Here is a 24,503-nt window from a genome sequence, read left to right on the forward strand (position 1 = left end):
ATGTGAATGCAACCATCCCAATATCACCTTCTGTGAAGAACAGCTTCCTCAGTTCCAGCAACAAGCACAATGTTTCTGAGCTGCCATTCTTCCAGAACATCCAAGAACGTAGTATTTATCTCACATTTCTTCAAGTTTCAGTGCTATTTGCTTCTAGTCACTTCAAAATTGCGATTGTCTCTGAACTCTGCTCATGCACCCCCATGCTTTCTGCATTCAACTGTGATCAGATTTTTTTGCTATCATCAGAATCTCAGAGAAGATAACTTTCTGCCCTGGCTCCTCATGGGAAATATTTTTCCTGTACCTTTTAACCTGGTCGTGTCTCTAAGTTCAGCCTGACAGGGTCCTAAGCAGTAAGGACAGTCTCTGGGATAGAGGGACACTGGCTAAGAGAAGCTTCCTGCTCCTTGGATCTTCACTCCAGGGGGGTACTGATAAGCTCTCTACAAACTAGACAGAAGAAGAAACTCTGTCCTGAACATTGCAGACATATTCCAAGACTTTGTTTTCCCTCTGCTTCCTTTTTCCTCCACACCCATGTTTAATACTGCTGCCCACATTGTGCTCACCTGTCAAAGCACTTTTGATGCGGTTTATAAAGCAGCATTATGTTTAGACTGAAAACAAAACCGCAATAAAAATGCAACACTCCCACACCATCCCAGGTATAAAAAAACTGACTCAAGAATTCAAATTCATTTACAACTTTGGCCAATATTGCCTGGATCATCTTTATTAAGTATTGTACATACTTGTAATACAAAACATTGTGGTCTTTTCTATTGAATTTATTCTCTTTACACTTCTGCCAGCAGTACACTTTGATGATACTGACCCGTATTCAACAGCACCTTAGAAAGAGTAGAATTTCAAGTTGGAAAAGAGGAAAATCTGGTGATTGTCAAAAACAGGGAAATACTAAGAATGCCTATGAAATTTTATGAAATGCACACAAAAAATACTAAAAGTAAAAACTTCATTATTCAGTAGCAGTTGAGATACTCGCTATAGTACTTTTTACAATCAAGTAGTTAGACAGTGTTCTACTGCCAGCTACAAAAACTTGAGCAACTTACAAGTTGCTCATAGCAGTTGAGAGGCAATTGAATAGAAAAAGGCTTATTAGGTACCAAATAAAACCTTGCTACCCAATTATTCAAAAAGCATTTTTCAAGTACAGTTAGTACAAAATATTGGTAGTTCTATCCTATTTTGAATCTATAGACAGACTATAAAAATTACAAAAAAAAAAAAAAATCACATATTACCAGGCAAGAGATCAACTGGGCATAGAATCCCATGTAAACAAAGCTGACAATAGTAAAGTGTCTCCATAGTATAAACTGAATGTTATTTCCAAAAGAAAAAAATCTAAAATTCACACCTTCTTATAATTTTCAATACATAACTTTTAAGCCATTTCCATTCTCGTTTTAGCTGGTTAGCTGTACTCATCCTTTGACTGGAAATGTGGCACAGTCTCTTCCACTTCAATTACAATATTGAATTTCAGATTTTGCCGTAAGAAAACAAGACTCAGGACGTTCCTTTAATAGGAACAGCTCATACATGTTAAAATGCACTTTATCTCCACAGGGTTGAAGCATGAAGGTTCTTACTGCAAATGGGAGGCACAGCTGCTGTAAACTGAACATCTACTCAATTTGGTTTGAACGTCAAGCACCAACATGGCTGGTTTAACTTTTCAAATGAAGAATGCCCCTGCTTCCTCCCATTCTGTACTAAATGAAAATCCTTGCATTGCACAAAAAAAAAAGGGGGGTTTTGCATCTTACACAGCTGTGTTCATGGCTAGAGAACATTTAGCCATCAGCCTTGGCATAAAATATCATTTGCAAGTACTATACGTTTATTCTTTCTTCACTGTTAATATTAATTTCAACTAATTTAAATAAATCTTAACATAATTTCCTTACAAAACTGGAAGCAACATACTTGATATGCAAATCAAGACTTAAAAATTATAATAATGCTTATTAAAAAGAAGATTGAATGCAAGTTCATTTGAAAAAACATGCATAAAAGTACATAAATATACATGAAAACATTATGAATGCAACAATTAAATATAATCCACAGCTGAAAAATTGGTTATCTTTGCAACATTCAGCCCATTAATCAAAACTTCTGTAATACATAAAGAATGCCAAGATTATCAACAGTCACATATACTTTGAAATCAGGGGACACATGTATTGACTTGAGGTTTGTTCCATTTGTGTAGAAAGTCTGCAACGATTCTCCAGTAGTAACATTCCACCACTATAAGAAATAATAAAAACACACTTTCAGTTAGGTGAAGGAAGTTCAGAATAAAATCTACTAACAGGCTTAACATGGCTAGCCCAGTTCACTGTTTTTACCAAAGAGGTAGAATTAAAAATAAAAATATCAAATTAATTAACATTAAAAATAATCTTTAAGTAGAATAAGTTTAGGATTAACTAGTAAATATAAGGCTTTCATATAAAAAGAAACTTCAGAAAGACTGAAGCTCTTAAACCTCAAGAAAACATACAAAATTAATTCAGGTACTGCCCCTTACTCCATCACAAAATGCAATCAATAGACATAACTGCAATATATCCAAACTTTTAAAAATTATGTGTTTTCATATGACCAAATGAATACATTAAACACATTGCCAGATAACCATAGCTGAATTAAAAACTTAGCTAAACACACAAGAGGATTGATCATGTACATATTTGAAACCATTTGCCGTTTTTTTAGGATTGACTTCTTTTCCAGTGAGATTATAATTAATATTTTTTAGACTACACATTAAGCACTGACAACAAAGAAACCAAGAAACCCTCAACCATCAGTTTACTGTAGTCTGAAATTTCATATTTCTCAGAAAAACTGTAGACCAGTGCAAAACTGGACCTAACACAATCCAGCACAAAGCTGTTATTCCATTGTGCCAGTTAAGAAGTCTACCCTCTATTCCTGCAGCATTTGAGTGCAGCAGCAAAATATCACAACAGATTACCTTCTGCTTTGATCACACTGAAAAGCAGATGGTATTACTACTTTTTAGATTAGTGACCTCATGAAATCGATAACATTATAGTTGTGTGAATAATACAGATTTGCAACTACACAGCTACAATGCACTGATTAAAAACACTGTTCCTAAAGTGTCTTATTTGATGAAAACCCTCTCAAAAAAAGAAAAAAAAAATAACCAAACCAAAAATGGATCTCAATGAGCTTTTGAACCTTTGTTCTGAATCAATGAGCAGGTGCTGTGCGTGTGGGTACCACTCACACAGCAAGTTCAGTAGGACACAGGTGGATACACCTCATCTGTGGCTGACTCATTCATTTAAAGGTGTCAATCACGTAACTCTACAGTCCAGCTCTTAGGGGTCCAGACTCCTGAAATGTTCTGGACTTTCTCCCTGCAAAATGGCTCTGTGTGTGTGTGTGTTTTCATGCACATCATACACATCTATCTGTAGATCCTAAAAGAGAAGCAGAAATACTCCTAAAAGAGAGCAGAAATGTCTTTTCAGAACACGTCAGGATTGAATACGGTCCCACAACTGGAAAAAGACAAATGCCATACTTTCACAGAGAGCAAAAAACACACTGGGAACTACAGGCCAGTAATCTTCAAGTCCATGGTCCAGGATTATTATGGAACAATTTTTCTGGAAGTCATTTCCAGTCACATGAAAAACAAGGATGGGGTCTTGAACAACTACAGGCTGAACAACTACACCACAGGTAAATCATCCTGAACCACTCAAGTGACTTCTGCTGACAATAACAGTGTCTCTCCAAACAGCATGGAAAGACCAGTGCATGTGAGCAACCTTGACTTTAGCCAGGCCAACAGCATGGTCTCCCATAGCATCCCTATGGTCAGACTGGAGGGATAAGGACTGGCTGAGTGGGATACAAGGTAGGTAACAAACTGAATGGGCTGTTAGTTCAGTCACTGTGAGTTGAGTCCTGCCCAAGTACAAGAAAAACACTGACAAACTGGAGCAAGTCCAGCACATGGTCATTGAGGTGGCTGGACACCTAGGGCAGATGCCATGGAAGACAGAGCACTGCATTTGTTTAGGAGTCTTCAACCACTAACACCAGGGTTAGAGATATTAGAGTCAGTCCCTCCTTTCAGGGCCCAGAGGCAACCCTGTTGGATTGGGGGACAATATTTGATGGGGCAATGCCCTAAACAATTTTACCTAACTCTGCAAACTACTTCTAGCAAGGGGCTGGACTAGATGAATTCCAGAAGTCCCTAACATCCTAAACCATTCTACACTCCAAGAAGCATCACAACACCATACTGTGCAACAAGATAAAATGAGGAGGAAGCTAGAAACACAAACTATGCCTTGTTCTTTAATATAAAATGAACATCAGAAGGTGCTTTCAAAACTGAGAAAATTCAACTCTTGTTACATGGTTACTGACTTCCAAGAGTTAGTCTGATAGCATGTCTAACAGCTAGACACTGACCAACAATCAGCTAAACTCCCACCCTGTGAGGTCAGAACTTCGCCACCTGTCACTTCACATGCACACAGATGACACATAGCTTTCTAAAAACAGGTGTTGGCTATCACAAGTAGACAAAAAAACAACATAAAACCTCATGAGAAATCTAAAATGACGAAGAATCCATTCCCAGACTGGAAAAAAGGCCACCCCTTCCCCTTCCCAAAAAAACATATGTCCAGTAGATGCCTGAACCAACGAAAGTCTGCTGAAAACACTGATTTTCTCCAAATATATGGTGGCTTTTAAAGCAGAAAATCATCACTGCTATTTCTTCTCAACTTCTACTTATGAAAAAAATTTAAATGTCAAAAGAAAAAAATTATATTTAAAAAAAGCCTGATATAGAGCATTTTTCTACTCATTATAAAGAACACAACTGCTGCCAAAATTGAGTGGATATCAAGGCAGACAAAAAAGACTGGGATCCTTATAATAAAAGATGTTAAGGAAGGACATTGCAAATGAAAATCTGAAGTCAATAAAAATGGCATGTATGGAGTTTGAAAACAAACCTGAATTCTTAAAAGACTTTTTCAGGGGACTTGCAGATATGAGAAGTAGTGAAAAGTGCTTGACCATCACAAAAATGAAGCAGCTTTGAGTCAAGTAAAATCTTTCAGGTTTGTTTATTGAATTAGTCTTAATTGTCAGAATACTGCCATTTAATAAGGTATGACAGGATATTTTATTATTTCAAGGCTTACCTTAAGATAGCCTCCAGATGACACAAGCATTTTACTGTCAGGAGAAAAGGAGAGGTCTGTTACCCAACCTCCATGTGTTGGTTCTCCTTCATCTACAGTAACTGGGGAGCAGAAGTGAAGTAATGCACCTGTTAAAACGTCCCAAATCTAAAAGAGAGGAAAGAGTATTTATAGAAGGAAACTTAACATGGAAAAAATTGCCTCAGATAAGGAAACCTGAAATGCATTTTTCTGCATTAGGGGAAAAAAACCATCTTGCAAATATGTATTCTAATTGAAGTGACAAAATAATTTTAAAATAATCTTGTCTTCGAACTGTATCTTACACGAAGCATTTAATCACACATGCAATTCACAGTAGAATTGTTATTGAATCATGTGAATCGGTTCCTAAGCATTCATGGAACATAAATCTATCAGTATGGTTACAAACTGCTGTCTCATGTGGCAAACTTTGCTATTTTCACCCTGACATTCACCACAATGCTAAGGAATTAGACATGCAGAACACAAACCATAAGAACTCTTCTGTCTGTGAACTGACACTCAACTGAATTACAAAATAACATCTAGATCAGAGCAGTACCCTTATTTCTCCTTTGTCATCTCCAGTGGCCAACAGTTTGTTGTTAGGAGAGAAAGTACAGCACCGCACACAGGCTTCATGGTCTTTCAGCTCATGAAGAACAGATGAACTTGCAAAGCTCCATATCTAAATGGAAAACATTACAGAGTAGTGAAAGACAAGTTCAAAACCAATTATGATTTCTTTCTAAAAGGCATTAGCATTAAACTGTACATAAGACTTTTTATATGTTTGCATATTTGTATGTGAATTTATGTACGTGTATTATACTGTAGAGTCTGGTTTTCTTTTTTATTGCCTGAATCACATCAGAGTGCATTTGCTACGAATTACTGAACTGACTGTATGTATCTTTCCTTGGAATATATGTTTTAATGAAACCTATTTATTTACCAGAAAGTTTAAAGTTGTTCATAGAAATAGGATTCATCCATCACTTGAAAATTGTATTTTAGAAATCAAATGTAATGCTTTAGGAACATAAAGGGGCAGCCCCAGTTCATTTTGTGCACCTGCCTTCTGAACCTATGAGCCGATACTTCACTGGAAGTCTCAGAATTTTTTTTTAACTTTACAAGATAAGAATGTCAGGCTAGCAACAAATCGATACTACAGAGAAATAAACTAAGTGTTCTGCACAAAGCTGTGCATTAAACATGCATTTTATTTGTACAGAAGGCTTAAGCCACTAGGCTTAATTTATATCCAAGATCAATTGCGAATGACTGCAACAGCTTTAGAAATATGTTGACGGATACAGGAAATTTAAAACTAGAGATACAACTTGTTCAAGAATAGCTTGAATAAACACTAGTTACCTCAGAATGAAAAATATAGATTACTTTTCAGGACAAGTAAGGCATCACTTTCATCTTTGTACAGAAGGTAACAAACCTTTGCAGTTTTGTCAGCAGAAGCAGATGAAAATTTACTACCATCAGGTGAAACAGCACAGGAAAGAACAGCACCTCTATGACAAGCAAAATCTTTTTCTGGGTTTCCAGTAGTGATATTCCAAACCTACCACATATGCAGAATAAAAAGGTTTATTTTTTAACACAGTAAAAATGTTAAAATACTTGCATCTTACACAACAATACAGAAGGGATAAAACTCAGGTAGAAAGTTATGATGTGGCCATATAACATCTTGTTATAATTACTGGTATAAGTAAAATGCAACAGTGTTGATCCTACTGAAAATAAAAAATCCAAAGTTTTGTCTTAAAAGTCAGCTTACACTTTAAGATTGATTTAGTAAAATGTCTGCCCAACAAAACGTAGGAAATACCAAATGTTACAAGAGACAGTCAAACACGTTTGCTGTGATTTCTCAGTTCACATCCTTTTACTCACCTTAATGGTTCCATCAAATGACCAAGAGAGAATTTTTGAATTTTCTAGAAGTCTAAAATCCTTGATTGCTTCCTTGTGCCCTCTTAGAAACACACATTCGCTCAATTGCCAATTCCATACCTAATCATAAAAATCAAATACATTTTTTCAAAAAAGTAAAACAGCACACACAAAAAGCATGAACTAACTTTTTATTTTTAAGTAATAGGACTAATAATAAGTTCTTATGGTGGTGGTGATTAATTAAAATGTTAGATATTGAAGTGACCCATAATGGTGGTGCTGAAGATTGAGGGTGCCATAGTATTTAATGGTCAACATATGACAGAGTTACAATACACATATAATCCTATTTGCAAAGTGAATTTGATACTTAAAATTCACTGGTAATTAAAAAAAAATGCAAACTGATAATTTTCAGGCACCTCAGTAGTTTGGGGTTTTAAACCTTTGATCATAACAACATATAGACTTACCTCACCTGGCAGACCTCACGTTTTGCTAACTTAAGTTAGATTTCTGTTATATTTTTAAAGGCATTTTTAATGAACTGCCATTTTGCTTTGCCTTTTTATAACAAAATGACACTCCTATTTTTAATTCCACTATTCAGTGCAAAATGAGTTTGGTGTAATTCTTTTCTGCAGAAGCTGTTAAGCATGGATTTATTTCAAGCAGCGATAGTGTAACAGTTTCCAGAGGCCCAGGTCTCCCGAGCAGGGTGAACACACAGCGGGGTGTGCAGGTGGGAGCCCTGGGGGCTCCAGCCCGGCGCTGCCGCCAGAGGGAGCTGGCGGCCCGCGGAAAGGCTCGCACGGAACACACAGGACAAGCAGCGCAAGGCTCAGCATCAGCACCCAGGAGTGCTTCGGAGGTTTATTCAAACTCCAGTTCGGCTGCGTGCGCTGAAGGCTCCTGAGCAGCTGCACCACGTGCTTAGGGATCCTGTCAGCGCTCTGAAGCGCTCTGCAGCACAGACTAGGGCTCAGCAAGCTCGAACTGAGACACGGATCTTGACTGCAGAACTGCACCCCCCAGGTGGATAATGCTACCACAGACACACCAGAACGCACCTCCCCAGCAAGCCTACCTTGCTGAGAAGCAGAGGATCCTAATTCGAGCCCACATTAGAGCACCACTCTATTTCTAGCTGGTTTTCAGCACTGCACTGGACAGGGTGGGCACACTAGCCCACTCAGACTTTTTACATCATTCCCCAAGATAGTGGAAGCATGCACACTGACAGCATCCCAAACCCTCATTTCAGAACTGCTGAGTCACTTTGTTTGACAACTAATATTTCTTTTACTCTTCTCAACACCTTTCTATCATCCACAGCAGTAAAAATAAAAAAAAATCTGTAATATTCATTATCACATAAGGCATAAACAAAGGCTCCACTTTCTACAGTCCCTTGCTCCTGGATGGAGCAATAGACAGAATACAGCAGCCATTTACTGAGTTTACATTATCTATAGTATGAAAGCCCTTTATTCTAAACAGCATTATCTTTTTAAATATTGCCCAAACCTGTATAACTGAGTCATGAGCACTTGAGATGAGAGTCTGACAATCGGGTGTAAATCGACAATGCTGCACAGATGTCCTGTGGGCCTCCCAGGACTTCAGAACCTTCCCATCTGACAACTGTAGTACCTTTACAATGAAGAATGTAATAATTACATTTATTTGACACACTTGAGGAAAATAAGAACATGCAAATTCTTTTAAATATAACATGAGATTGTAAATATATGATTTTAAGTCAGTGGATTGGAACAACCAGAAATTCCTATGAGCTTAGTCTGGGTAAAATGAAATTCAGAGCTATATTAGTAGCATTACCTCTAAGTAATTTCAATTTAGACATCACTCACAAATGTAAACTGAATTACTATATTGAAGAATATTATCATACAAAGTCATTCAAATGACATTTATTTTAAAAGAAAAAGCATAAAGAAGAATGTTTTCCTACTAGTTTTAAAACCAGATTTAGGATTTAATACCTTTATTGTTCCATTCTCCTGTCCAAAAGCTGCAAATTTAAGATCTTCACTTAAGCAACAGCAGGAAATGGGGGATTCCTGGGCTGCTGTCTGCATAATAACATTGTCTGTATTTCCATTGATAAGCTGTAAAATAGGAAGGTAACTAAGGTGTTACAATATTTTAACATTTAAACTTAAATAAATTACAATATAGAGCTGAGAATGCCAAAGGGAACAGCTATGAATTTTAAATTACGCGTTACTTTCATAAACCACTTTGGATGTTGGTGTGCTTAGCACTCGCTGTGGCAGGGCCCACAGTGCTAAGAGTGTAGCCACTACTTCCTTTAGCACAAATGTGGGCTCACACCTCTCACTGCCCCAGTTGGAGAGGATCCCTTCAGCTGTTACACAGAGCTTTGAAGCATTACACGACTTGCCTTTCCAGTGTAACACCTGGTCTATAGGTGCTGCACACGTTACACATTGCTGTGCACACTGGAGCCACACAGAGGGCCCACAGACCCCATCATGAAGGGATAAGCGTTCTGGTCCTCTGCATACAGACTCAGCTTCAACATCAGAGTAGAAATTTCCCCTCAAACCCCATTTTTTCACTTACTAAACTGGGCACAGTGTCTAGATACAAAAATGTTATCATACATTGAGTCATCTGCTACAGATTCAACTCCTGAAAGCCAACAACAAGAGGTTCTTTCAGTGTTTCCTCAGTTTTCTACTGAAATTTGCAGGTAAGGTTCAATTGTACTAAAATATTGGTAAATACATCTTACTTGTAAATTCTTATGATTGTAGATGGCTAAAATCATCACTTCACCATTGTGAAACACAACATCCAGGTCACTTTTCAGCACAGCATCTGAAGACTTGCACACCTTCTTTGTTTCCCATATCTGTTGAAGAACACAGTATTTCATTAGCTCTATTAAAGAGCAAGACATAAAACTTCCTGAGTAACAGCACCTGAAAACCAAAGGCTTATAAACTTGCAAGTAACACTGACTTTTTAAAACAATGAAAATGATGCTTCTGCTGTTTTTGATACTAGGGAAAGTTGTTCAATTACTATAGTGATTCCAACAGATGACATAGAACTCTTTTTTCCAGAGTGACTACAAGACTACCCTGTGTTTAGAGTCATAGTTGTAACATCCAAGGTTTTCTAATCCAAAGAGCAGCATTAAAACCCAATTACAAACATATGAAATACAGATTTCTATATTTCAATTGCTTTCAAAGTGTCAAGAATGTATGTGTTAACTTGGGAGAAAGGGAAAGGCTACCTTGGTAAGACAGAGTTCTATTTTCACAGGTTTTAATGAGACATTACAATTACAGAAATCTATCCTAAATATTAACAAGCAAATATATCAAACAATGAAACATATCAAAGCTGCTAGAATCCTCAAAAACCTTCAAAATTCCCAATTCAGATAAAATGTAAAAAAAACCCAGCAGGTTGTAACTACTCTTGAAGTGCCACCAAACTTTAAAAAATCATATAGATATAGAGAAAATTTAGATAAACAGTAACTAAAACAAAAAAGCCAGCACATTTTACTGTATATGTAAATTATTTTTTAACAAATATTTAAATTTATATTGACTATAAACTTACATACAAAATACATTAGTATATTTTTATATATTTTATATGATATATGATTTTACAATAAACAATTTTTTAAATTAGTAACTCAATATCTATCTAAATTCAGATATTTCAAAAAAGAAGTTATCTTACACGTATTGTCTGGTCATCAGATGAGGTCAGAAATAAAGATCCATCTGGTGAAAATGTCACACAGTGAACCCAGCTCATGTGTCCTCTGCAATATGCCACTTTTGATAAAGATTTAATATTCCATAACTACAATAAACATATGAAAGAAAAACTCAAGTGGATTTAGATTGCATTTACAGTGAATATAGTGCAAGTACACTTAACTACTATGTCTTCTAGTATTTTTTTTAATTCTTATTCTGAAGTCAAACGTCAAAAGAACCGTGCCTGCTTATCAGATTTCTAATGGTCAGGGAAATGGAATCAGCAGCCTCTGTGGCTGACTGGATTTTAAAAGTCACAGGAAAAAAAATTACAGTAAAAAGAAAATACAAGTTCTACTTGACCACAAAGTAGTCAAACCAGTGAAAAACCTGAAAAAATAGTGAAAAACCAAAAGACCCCAAAACAACAACAAAAAACCCCAAACCAATCCCAACCAAAAACTTGATATTTGTACAGACCTACTTCAGTCACTGTCGTGGTTGGGGGGGGAGGTGAATTTTTCCAGGGGGATGTGGGCAGTCCAATCAGTGATCAGCTTTTCTGCTGGCACCTGGATTGGTCACTCAGAGGTTTGGACACGCCTCTGAGGACACAAAGAGTTAAAAGCAGGACCCCAAGGGGGTTCAGCCTCTTTTCAGATCCTGGTTTCAGCAGAGAGATGTGTCAGGCCTCCTTCCCCTGCCCAGCCACGAGGCTGGGTGGGGGAGGGGAAACACGTGGTCGGCTCAGGTAAGCCGGAGCCCCCGGGGGGGGGGGGGGGGGAGAAGAGAAGGGACAAGACTAGAACTGAGCTGCCCCGTCCAAGATGGAGGGGTAGAAAACTGTAGAAGTGCCTTCTGTGTGTGCTCACCCCCCTCCTTCCCCCCAAACTCCAGGAGAAGGTGCCCAGCCACGCGGGGGTTTGCGGAGCCTGGGAGTGCCTCAGCCTGCACCCTGCCGAGAGCTAGAAACTGTTAACCCTTGCTTGGCAGAAAGAAACTTTTCTTAGACATTGATTCTCATGACTAGTGGTTTTCGGAGAGAAGGCAGCAGCCTGAGACCGAGATGATAAAGCATGATTAGAAAGAACTCGATGGAAGAATGAGAGGAGTAGCCTTCTGAGCTGGACTTTTCTTGCATAATGTCAGCCATGGACTGAACTTGAGTCTCTTTTGAACATAAACTGCATTTTTGGGTAGATGCAACTGCCCTTTGCTTTTGCTACAGTGACTGGCACTTGAAGAGTGGAGCGAGCAGAGAAAAGAAGAGGAAGGTGAAGTGGTGCCCTCTGCCCTCAGGGCAGACCTGCTCCTAGAACCCCGGCCCCTGGGTGAAAAGGGGGAGAGCTCGGCATGCAGCATCCTTAAAAAGCCCTGTATGCAGTTGTGGCCTATGAGACAGCGGTGAGAGCGCTGGACATAGGAAAAAGAGAGTGTCACCTTAGCAGACTTCTCCGGGCGGTGCTATAGGTGACATGGAAACACATAAGGGGTGCACCCGTGTTTTCTGAAGAACAGTCTGAGGTGCGAGAGAGACTCCTCTCTCCCTTGCTGAATTGAAGATTAGTTTGTTTTTGAGTGGTAATTGTTTGATCTAAAACCCAAGGGTTGGTCTGTGAAGAGTGATGGGTAGGGAGGTAGAAACTAGGAGAAGAAATGTTCTAAGAAGTTTTTATTTCTGTCTCTGTGTGTGTTTAAGAGTATTTCTGTCCCTGTTCTTATGTAATTAATAAAGTTTTGGTAGGGTTTTTTTTGTTTTCAAGATTTAAGCCTGCTCTGCTCTGTTCCTGATCACATCCCACAAGAGTTGTTAGAGAAAAAACATATATTCATGGGTGCACTAACATCTGGCCAGTGCTAACCCATGACAGTCACGCTAGCCTCAAAGTTATTCTAGATGTTTCCTTCCTTCTTACCCACCAGCACACAGAAGGAGAGAAAGTTTGGTTTGAGTTAAGCAATACTCCTGAGAGTGACAAGAGTAGCTTTAGATAAACTTAGTAGACTAGTCTAGCTTTAGATAAATGCAGGTTCTATTGTCCAGAATGAACATGTAACTTTAAAACTTTATTTCCCAGGTGGTATTTTAAATTTAAAAAGCAAATGAAAAGTAAAAAGAATGGAGCATAATAGCTGCATTTGTTTTATCTCTGCATACAAGAAACTATCAGGACAAATGTAGCATTTTAAACTGCAAGTAGTCTTCCATGGTATATTGAAGACACTTACCTCAACAGAACAGTGAGACAAAGCAACTGCTACTAACTCATCCCCAGGACAGAAGTCACAGTATTGGATTGTGCTGTGATGACTGATGATGACTTGAGTTAGCAAACCACATGTGTTGATATCAAAAAGCTGTGAACACATAATTACAATAGAAACCCTGTTTGAATGACTTCACTTTTGACAAATAGCTTATATGGTCAACACTACCTTCTTGAATTCAGAAGGTACTTCTCTTAGTCACAAGTTTGTTGACCATGTATTTTTATTTACACACACTCCAAATCAGGCACTTCTATCTGAAAGATCTTAATGACCTGTAATTTTATCTGCAATCATAATTTCTACCTATACTGCAATACACTACCTCCAAAAGATTACTCAAGTGAGGTACTTACCAAAAGCTTATTTCTGGCTACCACCAAAATCATGTTACCATTTCTGGACCAAGAGCAACATTTTACTAAAACCTCCACATCATCTGGTTGCTCATCTGCATTTTTGAAGAAATCTTTTATCTCAATACTTTTCAATTCATTTCCTGAGCGTGCTTCCCAAAGCTGGAATAAACAGGAAACAGACAAAATCTCTTGGCTGATGTAGGTACAGAATACAACAGGAGATAGCTCTCAACTATTTCTTAAGAAAAAAAGGTGGGGAATAAAATACAAAAACCCTTTGTTACTTTCCCCAGTCAACAAATAGCATTAGAATAGTCACAAGTCCAAATGATTTATATATTAAAAAAGGAGAAAAACAAATTAAGAAATAAAAACAAACCACAAAGAGGATTATGCTGTAGCAGAACCCTCTCCTTGGGTTCTTCCCTTTTATCATTCCAGCTACAATGCTGCCTCAACTTCTACTTAAAAAAAATGAATAGAACCAAAAAGAACACCTGTTCTGAAACTCGGTAAACAGTCTACTCACTATGAGAAATCTGGTATACATCTAGCTTTGCACCTTAATTTCATTGAGGGACCTGCCAAAAAACTAGGGAACATTTCTGTCCCCTTCACAACATTTTTCCTTAGGAACAACAGCAATCCTTCTTTCTTGATTTAGCAACTACATAGAAATGTAACAGCATTTTAAGAATTGCAGTTCTGAAATAGCATAATTCTGTTGCAACTAAAGACAATAAAAATAATACCTATACTCTCAGAAAACCATAAACCTCTCCGTTTTCTAGTGCATACAAGAAAATGTCTCATGGAAATTGCTTTTAATTTTTATGTCTCCTGATGATTCATTTTCAGAGATGACAAAACCTGCAATTAACCTAAAAACTTACTACTATTTCTGGTTAAACAATTTTTACTCCTCATTCAAATTCTCTTAAAAAAGTGCATTGTGTGGCAAAAATATTCAAAATTAGGCTAGTTAGGATTTATTTGCAGCACACGCAGTCAACTTTTTTTCCTTGTACTGAACAAGCATATCAAAATCTTCCATTACACATGGCACAAATAATCAACTGTTTCAGGATTTAATTTATGAAAGCTGATCATGTGCAAAATTTTCTTATACATACTTTGCATTTGATGCAAAATCTGCCCCTCCATCATCAAAACAAAGGGCTGATTTAAAAATGTACTGTATACCTTTACTGTTCCATCTGTTGAGCAGCTAGCAACATATTCATCATTTGGTGAAAATCTGCAGTGATTGACAGAATTTTCATGACCTATCATTGTATTTCTACAGTATTTTCCATTCAAATCCCAAATCTGTAAGAGAAATAAACATATAAATATCATCATATTCATGAATTATTCAGAGACAGATCATTCATGCTCTTCTCAAAGTCACACACTGGCAACCTTAGTTTTTTTCTCAGTTTTACCCACATGCACATGGATTAGATGCCTTAGGCTATCCTACAATTTACCTCTGTCTGGTAAGATGCATGAAAACTATTAACATCAGAATTACACAAATCTAGTTAAAACTTTCTGTACAGTGCAGACAACACCCCTGACCAGCACAAAATTACTGAAAGTTTCCTCAAACTGAGAAAAAAGCTTTGTCTTGCCTCGTTATTTTTCAGCTTCCTAAATTAAATTATGTAGCTTACACAATTTAACAAAAATGAAATCTCTCAAGTTAGCCTTGAACAGTCAGAATATCATCAGGCCAAAGCCCTCACCTTCATGCCCTACCAACAGAGGACTTGCTAATTCTCCTTTGCTGAGTATAAACACTTGTATTCTGCCTTGCTGAAATCTGATTACAGAGCTGTAGTCAATACTCTTGATCTGTTACCATGTCTCTTCCACCAGGATCATTAAAAAAACCTATTACTTTACAGTGTTTAGATATATTTACACATCAGTTATCAGGACACTAACAACAAAGCAAGCTGTTTGTCTCGTGACTCCAGTCACATATCTACAGTCTCCAACCTATGACTCGTAACGTAATGTCCTGTTAGGACAAACAGCATGAGCATAATCTCAACCTTTTCCACTTACTTTGATGAAAGTGTCATTTGAGCAGGTGGCGAGAAGGTACTGACCACTTTTGTTATTGAACTGGCAGCAATTGACCTGCTCCGAGTGTTCTTCGTATACACACCTACACTGGCCTGTTCTTGAATTCCAGACCTAGGCAGAATTGAAAGATGAAAAAGACTTTTAAATATATTTAAAGTAATTGTTTTTAAAAATCTGGCAACTATGCTGAAATACAGATAAAGTCCTAAAACATTTTTAATAATACCTAAAAAAATATTTTGAAGAGAAAGATTATATATTTAAAAAAAGAAGCAAGACATTATGAAGGGAAAGTTCATAATTTAGATTAGAATCTGATAAATTCTGGACTTCCAACAAGATTTTGCTACTATAATGAGGAATTAAAAATCCCAACTATTTCACAAGTAACAGACAGGAAGCATTAAAAAAAGAATTATGGATAGACTCATCTCATGTTATGAATAGGATTGTACTCACACATTATGTTCTAGTTAAAAAGACACGCCTGATGATACAAATAAAACAAGTGGTTAATTCTGCATGCATGATCTTAACATTAAGTATCTTTGTTTTATGTAACAAGTGGGACTTTTCTGTTTGTCAATTATTAAATTATCCACATAATATTTAAGACAGTTTAAATGACCTTTACTTTTAAGAATCTGTGCTGAGTTCGTTAAAAAAAAATTCCAATTATGAGTTTGGAAAAAAGAATCGTCTTTTCCTCATTCCCTTACCTTGACTTTTTTATCACTTGAACAAGTTGCTATGAATTCACCATCTGCAGAAAAAGTGCAACAGAGTATTTCATCATCATGGGCATTTATCTCCAGGATTCTCTCTCCACTTTCTGCTTTAAACACCTAAACCAAGGAACAGTAAAACCTTATAACTTGCAGACAATTTTAAAGCACATGTATTAGTTTCTTCTATCATCTCAAACAGTTCTCTTTATGCAAAGAGAACTCTTCTCTTAAAAAAATGGGTTGATTTTTGAAAGCATTCATAATGTTTTTATTATGGGACAACAACATAATTATAAAGTTCTGCGAGGGTAACAGAAATTGTAAGAGAGAGAATTAGTGAAAACTGATATTAAAAACACTTTAAACACTTCTGTTGTACCCCCACTCTTTAAGCCAAGAGCCATGCCATTTCACAGTACATTTTAACAGTAACTGCAACACAGTCTATTAATTAAATTGAAGATATTCTTAAAACTACAAATTCCAGTTTTATATGTATGGGATACCCATACATCTACAGTAAGGTTTTCAACAGAATTGATGATTGGAAGAACAAAAAACCAAAAATAAGTAGAGAAAAATAGACAGGAAAATTGTCACACGTTTCAGTCTGAAGTTAGTCTCACATGTTAGATAAGGCAATGAAAGGACAGTTGGGGAAAAGTGCTACATACTAATCAATGTCTGCAAATTCTGGGATTTAACTTTACAGTGTGGGGTGGGGAGGCACTGGAAATCAGGTCTCCCTTTCCATCTTAGGTTACATATTCCTAATTATTAAAACAAACCACAAGGTGTTCTTAACAGCACTTTTCAGATTTTTTTTTGTTTATTGAACAGAAATACCAGTGACAATTAAACGGTTGGTATTTGTTCAAATAAGAACATAAGTACTGAAGTAACAGGAAATCAACCTTCACAGTAAGTTCTACAGAACACATGTTCCTAATCTAGCAATCATTTTTTAAGTAGCCTTGAAAACTGAAAAGCCATAATTAGAAAAAAAATATGAATAAGCTCAAAGTTAAAAAACAAAAAAAGGATTATGGCTAATTTTCGTACTGTTTCTTCAATGGAAGTTCAGTTTAAATACAATCCACAGCTTTGGGTATAAAATAAAGAAAAATAAGCAAACTGCAGTGTCAATAATGCGGCCTTTAGTAAAGAAGCCCAGCACAGCAACTGTAGCACAGCATGAGTACATCCACCAGGCATCTCCCAAGTGGATGCCACAATCATAATTCCTCACAGGCCAGCAAATAAAATAAGCAAATAAAAAAAACCAGTAACAACACAGCATGTAGCCAAATGGACAGCAACTTAGTACTCAACTCCTCAAGCATCCAAAACAATACCAAAGGTTTGCAGCAAAGTTGTTCTTTTCCCTTACCTTTGGCTGTCTGGAATATGGGTACTTTACCATGTTACTGGCTGGCTGATTGCTAGTTTTCTTGAAAGCTGGCTGAGTCTCCTCCAGGCAGACTGCTGGCAAATTTATATGAGTCACGTTCCTCTCTGTTTCTTCTAATCTGCTCTCTAAGCACTTTGGGCCTGTTTCCAATACCGTCCTCAGCTTCAGACATTTTCTCCACAGATATACTTCTTTTGCATTAAGGCATTTCACTAATTAAACACCAAAGTGGCAAAATGTCCACTACCATCCCATATCAATAGTAAAGCTGTACCTAAAACATCTTACTGCTCCTCAGTACTGTAGAAAGTTTACTGTGACTGGAAATAATATTTTTTGCAAACAAATATTAAATAAAATATTAAATTGCTGGGCTGTGACCTTTCCCATATCATCTCACATAACGTTCACACATTAGGGCAGTGAAGGTACAAATCCTAAAATCACACCATTCAGCTCTTGAAGATAATGCTTACTATTCTGAACATGCAACTTGATGTTCATGCAATAATACATCCTTTTCAATCATCTGTCTCCAATTATAATCTAGACCCAAATATTTCCACATAGCAACAGAAGAAAAGTGACAGGACTGTTTAACAAATGTTTTTGAAATGTTACACAGCATCTCTTTTGCCCATGAATGAGTGTCTCACCTGAAGTGTTTTATCAGCTCCACATGATGCTATTCTTTGTCTATCCTTAGAAAAGCAGGCATGGTAAACTGCATCTCTATGTGGACGAACAACCAGACGGTAGAGATTTTTCAAGGATTTTTTATTTCTACAGGGTAAGACAATTATTAAGATGAGTGCCTTTGTATTATTCAAAATCATCTCTTAGAAGATTAACACTTTTTCACATATCTTGAGCAGCAAGCTTTATAAACAAACAAAACAATCAACCCACTACACCTTAATAAAGGAAACACAAATTCCAACATGGACCCAGAGGTTTATATTGTGCTCCAGAAGCTACAGATTAGAGAGCAAGAAAGGTAACATTTTTATGATCTGAAATGTGCTATTTCCAAATCTAAACTTCTTCCTAAAAATTCTTATTGTCCTGCAGGAGAAGTCTTCCTTTTCAAGCATATTTGAAAACATTTGTAAATTAGCTTAGATCTTTGCAAATTTCCTTCGTTTTCAGGACAATGGCTCCATTCTTATCTCTAGACAGCTAAATAAGATCTGTGACTATCACCACTTTTCAATCAGAGATTAGGTACAGGATCTTACATACCTTAGAAGACTCTTGTCTCACTTTAACAAAAACTTAAGAGTTAGTAGCAACCGTGATCATTCTGTTTAGCCAGATCTTAACACAGAAAGCTGGCTCTGTAATGAGATGACTTGGTGATGAATGACAAAAATATCTCTCTCCTGAACTAACTGGATTTAACTCTTCTGAACCATACAGTTTCCAAGCACTTTTGCTAAATAAAATATTCCAATATTCGAAGAGGAGACTAGTTTTCCTGGCTCTTACTGTAATTGCTTGTCATGGAGTCACTCTGTTTCATAAGCACCAAGCAGAAAAGAAATGGCAAACAGAATCAAAGAGAGTATGTGGTCAACTGACTATTGGACAAGGCTGGAAAAATGTGTAGATCTGTATGCCTTTTCCTTAAAAAACTTCTAAAAATACAGTAACAGGAAAGAATTGTTTAAATAGAAGACATTTCAAGATTGTGTCGAGATTACAATTTCCCACCTTGCTACTTTATAAAACTTTGCAAATTAGTACAAATGCTGTCCTTTTTTAAATCATAGTTTACTTTCACGTACTTATTACTAAGTTGACACCTTACGTATCCAGAGTTCCCCTTCCCCTACAAGTTCTTGACAATTATTACACATTCTTTCCCCAGAAAAAAAACCCCAGCAGTTCTAACAAAGATCCTTTTATTACCATACATGGTTTCCTTGGTCAAGGGATCAGCATATCAGCAGACAGACTGCAGCTACTTACATCCACTCCAAATAAAACGTTCCTGTTTCCCTTTGAGCATGTAGCTTGGCCTGTTGATACACCTCTGATGTCTCTGGCTGGCAAAGACCCAGCTGAATGATGTCAGGAAATGGCTGCCGTCCAAGAAGGTGCCCATTTAAAGACAGAAATTCCTGGAAATTCTCACGCACTGTGGTATCCTAAATACAGGGCAGACATTTGATAACATAGATTTATCTTAGGATTTGTTTCCTTGCTTTTTACAATTTCTATACAGCTAATATTCTTGCAGAAGCCCTTAGCTCTAATTTTCTATTAAGTTATATTAGCAAACACATGCAATAGATTGAATATTTCATTATCCTGTTCAGAAAGCACAATATCCTTATTTTTCAAACAAAGAATACCAGCAATAGTGATTTATTCAATAATCAGTGCAAAATATCAGAAAGACTATTCCAAGTAGTCAGCATAATCCTACACCTCCTCAAAAGCAGAGTAGCCACCACCAAGTATTGATCACTATAGTTAGTGAGTTCCATGGCCAACCACTTACACAGTGAAATTTAAACAAAGAGAAAACTGAGTTTCCTTCATTTTTATCTTCTCTAAGTTCAATTTAATATTGGTTTCTTGCTTTGGTTTTTTTTAAGCTTTCCATATAACTACCATATACATACATCCAACCAAATGCAATGACAAAACAGAAAATTATATTTGGAACCAACTGATCATTTAGGTTTTCAGTATCATACCTTTTGATCCAGGATTGAACTGTATTCTACGTATTCATGAATCAGGTGAGCAGGTCCTACCAATTCTGTTTTAGCTTTAATCCAATCTAATGAAAACATAAGATCACAGAGTTCCTAAAAGAAATACAAATTTAAGTTCAGAGTATAAGTTTCACAAAAGAATCAACTCAGAGGAAAAAGAAAAACATAGGAAATACATTGGGTATTTAACAGACTTTGGTACAACTGTCTCTTGCTGAAAACTTAGGCAATTTCTTGTTTCTCGCATCCTAATTGTTCAGTTATAAAAATTCAGTGTTTAGAAGGCTAAGTTTGTTATTTTAAACTGCACTTTGATACAGCTAGTCAGACAGGAGATGGAGCAATTCTTGACTTCTGCAGCACACAGGACCTGTTCTTTTAACTCTGAAAAAGCTTCTTCCAGTCCAGTCTAGCAAAGATCACTATTAATAATGATTGTTAATCTTCCTAAGAGATGCTGAAACCCCTAAAACCATTGGTAAAAGATCAAGGGCGTCCTGCCATAACATCCTTTCATTCCTTCAGTGCTTTTTGTTGCATCATATCAGGCCCCATGGACTTGTGAACATTCAACTGATCCAACCAGTCCTTTACAATTTCACATCTGTCTCCACAAAGGAGAAGTCCCAGTTCCCACACCCATGGTCCCCCAAACTAGGGGGCTGAGCGGATAAGGTCTGTCAGTATTTTTAAAGACTCAGGTGAAAAACAAGCATTGAACTTTATCTCTTTCAGCTAGATGACCACCTTTAACAAGTATTGGTCCAATGTTTTCTTTAGACCTCCTCTAGAAAAACCGCCTAGCAACAACACTGCACAGGTGTAAAGTGTATTCTGTTGTTGTTTAAATTTTGGGGGGTCCCCGGGGAGGGTCCCCCGGGAGACCCCCGGGTCCTAGGGTCATGAGTGTTCCCGTGCTGGCAGGCAAAGAGACGCCGGTGGGATGCTGATGAGATGAGGGTTTATTCACTGAGGGAGAGGGGAAGGGAAGGGGGGAAGGGGAAGAGGGAAGGGGAGCGTCCGGAGGCCTCCAGGGGAAGGGGGGCAAAGAGGGCGAGACCCCTTGCCTTAGCACTCTTAACACCAAGGTTCAAGGTGGGCGCGGTGACATTCTCCAGCCAATAGAGTTACAGATACACGATACTGCAGGGAGGGTGCGGACTTGGGATAAACCATACATTTCCCAGGGGTGAGCCAGAGCAAACCATTTCCATAAAATGCAATCCCACAGTATTCCAATTTAAAACCAATAAATTCCACAAAGATTAAAAGATTATCATCGTTAAACAAAGAAAAGGAAAACTTCCTAGCTTTATTAGCCTTCCAACAAGTAGAAATCCTTTCTAAATAATGAAAAATAAGTGATACATAGAACAGAAACTCTAAGAAGCAAATAGTCATGATGAGCCAGACTAAAGACTCCTAAGAAGCTAATTCTACAAAATGTAGAAAGGCTTCTAATAAAACCATTTTCACAACACACTGAAACTAAGATACTAAGATAATGAAATAAATATGACCCAAAACACCTTGTACAGACTTGTAGTTAACATTATGAAGGTTCCTATAGAAGATAAATCTATGAAATGTATTATATGATGAGTCAGATGAACCATCTTGAAAGAAGCCTAAATGAAAAGGTCTTGAGTACACATGAAATAAAGCCAGTAAAAACTAGGATCAAACACTATTCAAGACACTTGAAACTCAAATTCGAGTGAAACTACAAATTGTTAATATTTCTGCATTATTTGCATCTTATACTAGCTTATTAGCTGAAGAAGAGTAGTTGACAAAAATAACAGCAATTTTTAAAGTGCCAAGACAATCCTGGAAACCAGAGACTTGCCCATCTAACTCTTGATGGGGTTTTTTGCTATTGAAATCAGATAATGACTTTTTACACACAAATCTGTACCACATAAGAGGAAAAAGCTAACAAGACATCTGAAGATAAAAAAGTAACTAACTGATAAAATTCTCTGATTAAGCCAATTTACTTGTATTATTGCACAATAAAGAGAGTTTGTGTTTTCAAAAAGGTTTAGAGAAGACTTCCTATTAAAGCTTCTTAAAAAGGAAAGAAAAAACACAAGTCACTTTGATATAAAATAGGAAATCTTCTCAAGAACTTGTTGAAAAGACAAGATACAAAAGGTAGAAATAAAGTAGTTTTTGTAAGGGACAATGATTATCAGAGGACCTCCCAAAGACTTTATGTTGAGTGTTTACCCAGCTGGACTAAAGTCAAGGGGAAGAGAGGCTTAACTAGGAAAAGGCCTGGAGAGAAAAGTACAGGTGAGAGTGGGTGAAAAAGGGAAGCAAAGAACATCTGTCAGAACCCACCTGCTGCATTTTGGCACCTGCCATGTGATACGCTAGGAAGTTATACCAGTACATGCAATCCTCTTGAGACAGAACAGGTGTATTAAGCTTGTAGTATTTCTTGTACTGATTGACTATGTTTTTATGTAGCTCCTGCAAAGCGAAGAAAAACACACTTTTGGCATTGAGGAATTATAAGTATTATTATTATTATATTGCAAATAGCATTGAGGAATAATGTTATTTCTCAATTGTAATACATTAACAAGTGAAATAAAAAAGCTTACCTTCCAAAACTGTACACCTAACCTAATTTACTGCTAAAGACTTCTCCAGAAACATTCTCTGTATATTAAAAGACAGAAAAGCGAGCTGTTAATCCTCCTTCTCAGACTGAAATTAGCTACCAAATCTCTCTTGATCTTATATGTGGGAAGCAACAAAAATAAAAGAATTGTTACATACGTAGATCTAAAGCAAAACAAAAAACTTGCCTTTTCTTCAGATCTACTCTTTCTGCCTTGTCTTTCAGAACTGAAATTGAGCCCAACTTACAGGCCATCTTCCTGAAAGTACTGCCTTAAACTGAAAAAAAGGGACCAGAAAGCGTTTCGCTGCATTAAAGAAGAACTTTCCTATTCTGGTAGGGCCTTGATGTCTTTGGAATCAACAGTGGAACATTACATCTCCTACTGGAAACATCTGATAGAGAAACAATGGTTATAGAGTCTTCTCTCAGTTTGGTCTCTTAGCTGCAGATGGAACCATCAAGAAATCCCTCCACAGTTTCAAGTTGAAAATAGATATTTTTAATTGGTCAGGCTTAACTTAAATTTAATTTGGACCCATGCTGTGAAGCTACTCAGGGTACCATTTAACAAAGCAACATTTTCTGAAAAATGCCCAGCTTTAGAGAGTAAAATTGAATATAAGCATCAGTAGATACGCTACCTGAAGCTGGCTGCGATTCTTCTCTGTGAGAAAGTCAAGCTGAAGATCATGTAAATAATAGTGGAATGACTTCCCATTACGATCACAGAACAACAGTGATTTGTTAACAAATTCCTGTAGAATATCTTCAACTTCTTCAGTTTCCATATCCCAAAGAATACAGAGAACCTAAAAAATATTTACACATTAACAGAGAAGAGATCAGAACCAAGTCAAACTATGATTTGGACGAATACTATAAAACGTTACCAATTAACTGTCAACAAAATGCATACTAACAAACACAGACACAAAGGGTAATCAATTCCATAAGTTACCAATTCCTTCATACCAAACCACAGAACAGACATAAGAAGTTAACCTATCTTTTGTCTATTTGTGCTGATTTATGGTGACCATAACATAATTCCACAACAGTTTTCAAGCTCTCAGTGAGCTCAATTACAATCTAATTAAAGACCAATATACAGAATGCAGATTAAACTTAAACAGTATGAATATCTTTATTCAGTTATGATTATTTTAGTTTCACTACTAACAATACAAGTCATGCTGCAATAATGGAACAAATCTACCTAATCTAGCAATTATTATTAAGTTACAACCATAGAAGTTATATGTGACTATTACAAATTTTGAGAATTCTTTAAGGTTGTTGTTTGTATCTCACTG

At 36.9% G+C, this 24,503-nt stretch overlaps 1 protein-coding gene across 4 annotated transcripts in view; it reads right to left on the bottom strand.

The window, feature by feature from the left end:
- Nucleotides 1-697: 697 nt before the first annotated feature.
- Nucleotides 698-24,503, bottom strand: part of APAF1 (apoptotic peptidase activating factor 1) — a 32,740-nt gene continuing 8,934 nt past the window's right edge. The window contains exons 9-27 of one of the 4 annotated variants that reach the window (XM_063396253.1): nucleotides 23,832-23,999; nucleotides 22,902-23,033; nucleotides 20,535-20,648; nucleotides 19,801-19,979; nucleotides 18,486-18,612; nucleotides 16,410-16,535; nucleotides 15,670-15,801; nucleotides 14,800-14,925; nucleotides 13,594-13,755; nucleotides 13,199-13,327; nucleotides 10,947-11,072; nucleotides 9,976-10,095; nucleotides 9,200-9,325; nucleotides 8,721-8,846; nucleotides 7,191-7,310; nucleotides 6,730-6,855; nucleotides 5,836-5,961; nucleotides 5,250-5,396; nucleotides 698-2,286 (exon numbers count right to left, since the gene is read on the bottom strand). In XM_063396253.1, the coding sequence (XP_063252323.1) occupies nucleotides 2,143-2,286; nucleotides 5,250-5,396; nucleotides 5,836-5,961; nucleotides 6,730-6,855; nucleotides 7,191-7,310; nucleotides 8,721-8,846; nucleotides 9,200-9,325; nucleotides 9,976-10,095; nucleotides 10,947-11,072; nucleotides 13,199-13,327; nucleotides 13,594-13,755; nucleotides 14,800-14,925; nucleotides 15,670-15,801; nucleotides 16,410-16,535; nucleotides 18,486-18,612; nucleotides 19,801-19,979; nucleotides 20,535-20,648; nucleotides 22,902-23,033; nucleotides 23,832-23,999 (2,556 nt within the window). In that variant the 3' untranslated portion in view covers nucleotides 698-2,142. Of the gene's footprint in view, nucleotides 2,287-5,249; nucleotides 5,397-5,835; nucleotides 5,962-6,729; nucleotides 6,856-7,190; nucleotides 7,311-8,720; nucleotides 8,847-9,199; nucleotides 9,326-9,975; nucleotides 10,096-10,946; nucleotides 11,073-13,198; nucleotides 13,328-13,593; nucleotides 13,756-14,799; nucleotides 14,926-15,669; nucleotides 15,802-16,409; nucleotides 16,536-17,808; nucleotides 18,042-18,485; nucleotides 18,613-19,800; nucleotides 19,980-20,534; nucleotides 20,649-22,901; nucleotides 23,034-23,831; nucleotides 24,000-24,503 lie in introns of those variants that run through there. The other 3 variants (XM_063396254.1, XM_063396255.1, XM_063396256.1) reach the window with 3 other exon arrangements.

Source organism: Prinia subflava, chromosome 4, assembly GCF_021018805.1.
Source record: "Prinia subflava isolate CZ2003 ecotype Zambia chromosome 4, Cam_Psub_1.2, whole genome shotgun sequence".
Lineage (NCBI taxonomy): Eukaryota > Metazoa > Chordata > Aves > Passeriformes > Cisticolidae > Prinia > Prinia subflava.